Below are 3,942 nucleotides of genomic sequence, written 5' to 3' on the forward strand. Positions count from 1 at the left end.
ATGTTTACCACTAATAACTCAAAATATTCATTAATAAATTTACGGGGTTCTACATTATCGGAAGTGGATACGGTTCGGATATTTGAGAATCGGATCAGATATGATCATGGATATAAACAAATATTCAACATAAATCTATTAGACATATAATCTTCATCCAAAACCATCAGTTAAAAACTAAAATTGAGCACAAATTTATTAGACATATAATCTTTATCCAAAATCTTCAGTAGCACAACCCAACTAAAACAATAGTATCAGGAATTGTAACCAAACTACAATAATCATATCTAGAATTTCAAAGGTCTATGAATTGAAACTTGAAGGCAAAAAAAGTTCAGACAACATTCAACATTCAACATTTCACAACATTCAACATTCAACAAAAAGTTCATGCCACAAACAATCTCCAAGTCATTAAACAATCTCAAGACATAACAAATACAGCCTAATCTTAAATCTCCATGTTATCACCAACATATGATCCACCCCCTTCTGAAATGGAATTAAGATGATATCTAATCTTAAATCTCCATGTTATCACCAACATATGATCCACCCCCTTCTGAAATGGAATTAAGATGATATTTTTCCAACATAGTATAGCAAATGGTAACTATATGATCCACCCCCTTCTGAAATGGAATTAAGATGATATTTTTCCAACATAGTATAGCAAATGGTAACTAAAAAAAAAAAAAGACTACAGGTGCAAAACAACCATACCCTCTTATCAAATCTCATCATCCGAATAGTAGACCTTTATGATGTCACCTTGTAAAAAAAAAGAAAAAGAAAAAAAAGAAGAACGATTGTCATGTTAAATATGGAAAAATAAAAACTTCAAGTCATGTGCTTATTGAGTCAAATAACATACATAATGGTGCTCTTACAAAGGTCTCGGCAATCTCCGAGTCATCATCATCCACTATCTTAGACACATCAAGAACATCATCCTTTCTAGTTACAACTTGTGTAACTACAAAAAATAGAGAAAAACATATAATCATTAGATGCTCATTAACCAAAAATAAAAAGATAAACTTTGTACAAATTTATTATTTACCTCCTTGTTCCACTTTAATCCAATCTTGTACGCATATTAATGCCTCCACCGTACAAATTTATTATTTACCTCCTTGTTCCACTTTAATCCAATCTTGTACGCATATTAATGCCTCCACCATATCCGTTGTCATTCGGCTTCTATAACAATGAATTACACGTCCCCCGGTGCTAAAAACGGACTTGGATGCTACGGTCGAGACCGGTATGCCCAAAACATCTCTTGATACTTTTGCTAGTATAGGATACTTCCCAAAGTTTGCTTTCCACCAACTCAATTTATCAAATCCTAAAGCCTCAGAAGCCTGGTGATTAAAGGGGTGGAGGGGTAGCCGAAACCTATACTCTAAGGCCTTGGGGAGATCAAAATGCTCGTAGTTATCTTCGAGCTCCATCACGCAATGTATTGAGCTGAAAGAGCGAATAAGATCAATCCTCATCTCGTTTTGTCCGGTACTAGGAGCATTGGAGGCCATTTTAGATCTAGGGATTTAACGTGAACATGTTTGAGAAAGGGAAATTTGAGAAGACGATAATGCTAAAGTTATAGAAAAAAATATCATTAGCAACTAAGAGATATATACACGCCTTGAAGAGGACACGTGTTAAGATCAAGATGGTCAATTTAGCTCAAACCAGATGGGCGAGATCAACCTCAAAATTCAAACATGCATCACAAGAAACAATGTGCTACCCCTTTTCTCAAAACATCACTCTACGCAAGAATCAAAGCGATAGCGACACATAACCCTCAATGACATCAAAAGGTCTCTCAAACAACAACCCCTCTCTTTTCCCATAAATGTTCCTTGGAATTCGATAACGGACGATGGTACAAATCTCTGTTGGGGCCCCACCAGCACGTGCAATCAACTTAGCGGGCCTGAAAACATGCTGTTAGTCAGCCCCCATTAAGAGCAACTTGAATGACTGGTATAATTACTTTTGTCAATTCAAGTCATCATAGGGGTTCGACGCCATTCGATGTGCATGTTCAAACAAGCTCTTCCTAGCCTACGCACGCTTGGAATTTGATGATTGGGTCAACTCTAATCCAGAACGCTTAAAACAAACATTAGACCTTGTAGACGTTTAAAAATGCCTATAGGTATGAATATACCTATCTAAGTCAAAGGAGATCATCCAAAGCCAAAATAAACAAAGAAACATAGAAGAACAATATGAACACCCACGATAAGGAATACTGACGCGCATAGGCACGACAGTGAAAAGTGTTGTGCTCACAAACAGAGTGATGTGTCTATGGTAAGTTATAGAGCTCTTCGATAGCTTTCCAACGCACCTTGGATCACCTCATTCCGACATCGGACGATGAAGTTAGAGATAAAATACCCGAGAGGTCGCAAACTGCATCGGAGGTGCGCGGCAGTGTACACTGCCGCGGCAATAGAGCAACAGTACAAGGTGACGCGCAAATAAACAGAGTGAAGCGCCAATGGGAAGTTGTATATCTCTTTGATAGCTTTCCAACGTATCTTGGATCACCTCATTCCGACATCGGACGAGGAAGTTAGAGATAAAATACCCGAGAGGTCACAAACTGTATCGGAGGTGCGCGGCAGTGTACATTGCCGCGGAAATAGCGCGACAGTACAAGGTGACGCACAAATAAATAGAGTGAAGCGCCAAAGGGAAGTTGTATAGCTCTTCGATAGATTTCCAATGCATCTTGGATCACCTCATTCTGACATCGGACGAGGAAGTTAGAGCCAAAATACCTGAGAGGTCGCAAACTGCATCGGAGGTGCGCGGCAGTGTACACTGCCGCGGTAATAGAACGACAGTGCAAGATGACGCGCAAATAAATAGAGTGAAGCACCAATGGGAATTTGTAGAGCTCTTCGATAGCTTTCCAATGCATCTTGGATCACCTCATTCCGACATCGGACGAGGAAGTTAGAGCCAAAATACCCGAGAGGTCGCAAACTGCATCGGAGGTGCGCGGCAGTGTACACTGCTGCGGTAATATATTGCACATTTAAGCCATGATATGATCAAAATGTGAAGAATCTCAAAAGATAAAAGTTGTAGATCTCTTCGTTAGCTTTCCAACGCATCTTGGATCACCTCATTCCGATATCGAACGAGAAAGTTAGAGCCAAAATACCCAGGAGATGCGCGGCAGTGGTAACTGCCGCGGCAATGCGCGACACCACGTACTGCCGCGGCCACTGGGAAGCTGAACACGTCATTTTTGACAGTTTTCTCGAGTTTTGTGCAGCCCACATGACTTATTAACTGCGGGGGGTTACTTATGAACGTGGGGTAAGCAGTTACAAGCGAAAATCATGCCCACTACCCACGAAAATCGTGACATTTAAGGAGTTAAAAGTCGTGGGAAGGCGGTGACAAAAAGGGGGCTGATTAGAGAGCATCCAAGGGGGGCTGATTAGAGAGCTTCCGATCGAGCACTACAGAGAGCATTTTGGAGCAGAAGAGACTTGAGCTTTTGGTGATTTTGAGGAAGAAAGAGAGAACTTTCACCCTTTGACAAGCATCATTTGGTGATTCCTAGAGATCTAAGCTCAGACTTGATCTTTGGAAGAGTGAACATCTTACATCGATAAGATATTCGCTTTCAAATCTTTACTTCGAAAAGATCCCTAAACACCCTCACGATCTGTGAATCGGTGGTCAACGAGCCAAAGCACTCCCGGCACAGGCAAAGTCCCACAAAAGCAGGAGTTGATAAACAATATCTGTGTTATTTTCTCGAGAGTTGTATTTTTGTTTATTTTCATTGTAATTTCCTGTAAACAAATCAAAGTTTTAATGGAATCGACAATGGAGTCAACTTTCGCTGAAAACAGACCTCGACATTATTTTTATAAACCCAAGGCACATACACAGTCTAGA

At 40.1% G+C, this 3,942-nt stretch overlaps 1 protein-coding gene across 1 annotated transcript; it reads right to left on the bottom strand.

Annotated features, from left to right (window-relative positions):
• Positions 734-1,558, bottom strand: LOC109826863. The gene is made up of 3 exons (XM_020393879.1): positions 1,136-1,558; positions 878-979; positions 734-774 (listed from the first exon to the last, which is right to left on the bottom strand). Exons 1-3 carry the CDS (start codon positions 1,539-1,541, stop codon positions 734-736), a joined length of 549 nt encoding a protein of 182 aa, XP_020249468.1. The 5' UTR covers positions 1,542-1,558.

The sequence above is a fragment of the Asparagus officinalis genome, chromosome 10 (genome assembly GCF_001876935.1).
Source record: "Asparagus officinalis chromosome 10, Aspof.V1, whole genome shotgun sequence".
In the NCBI taxonomy this organism is placed as follows: domain Eukaryota; kingdom Viridiplantae; phylum Streptophyta; class Magnoliopsida; order Asparagales; family Asparagaceae; genus Asparagus; species Asparagus officinalis.

Bases quoted from the DNA above. Each gene is read 5' to 3' on its own strand.
- LOC109826863 (XM_020393879.1), bottom strand. From the start codon at position 1,541: ATGGCCTCCAATGCTCCTAGTACCGGACAAAACGAGATGAGGATTGAT. The intron at 980-1,135 runs GTAAATAATAAA...TATTTTTTGTAG, and splicing joins GATTAAAGTGGAACAAGGAG to TTACACAAGTTGTAACTAGA. The intron at 775-877 runs GTATGTTATTTG...TTTTTTTACAAG, and splicing joins CTTTGTAAGAGCACCATTAT to GTGACATCATAAAGGTCTAC.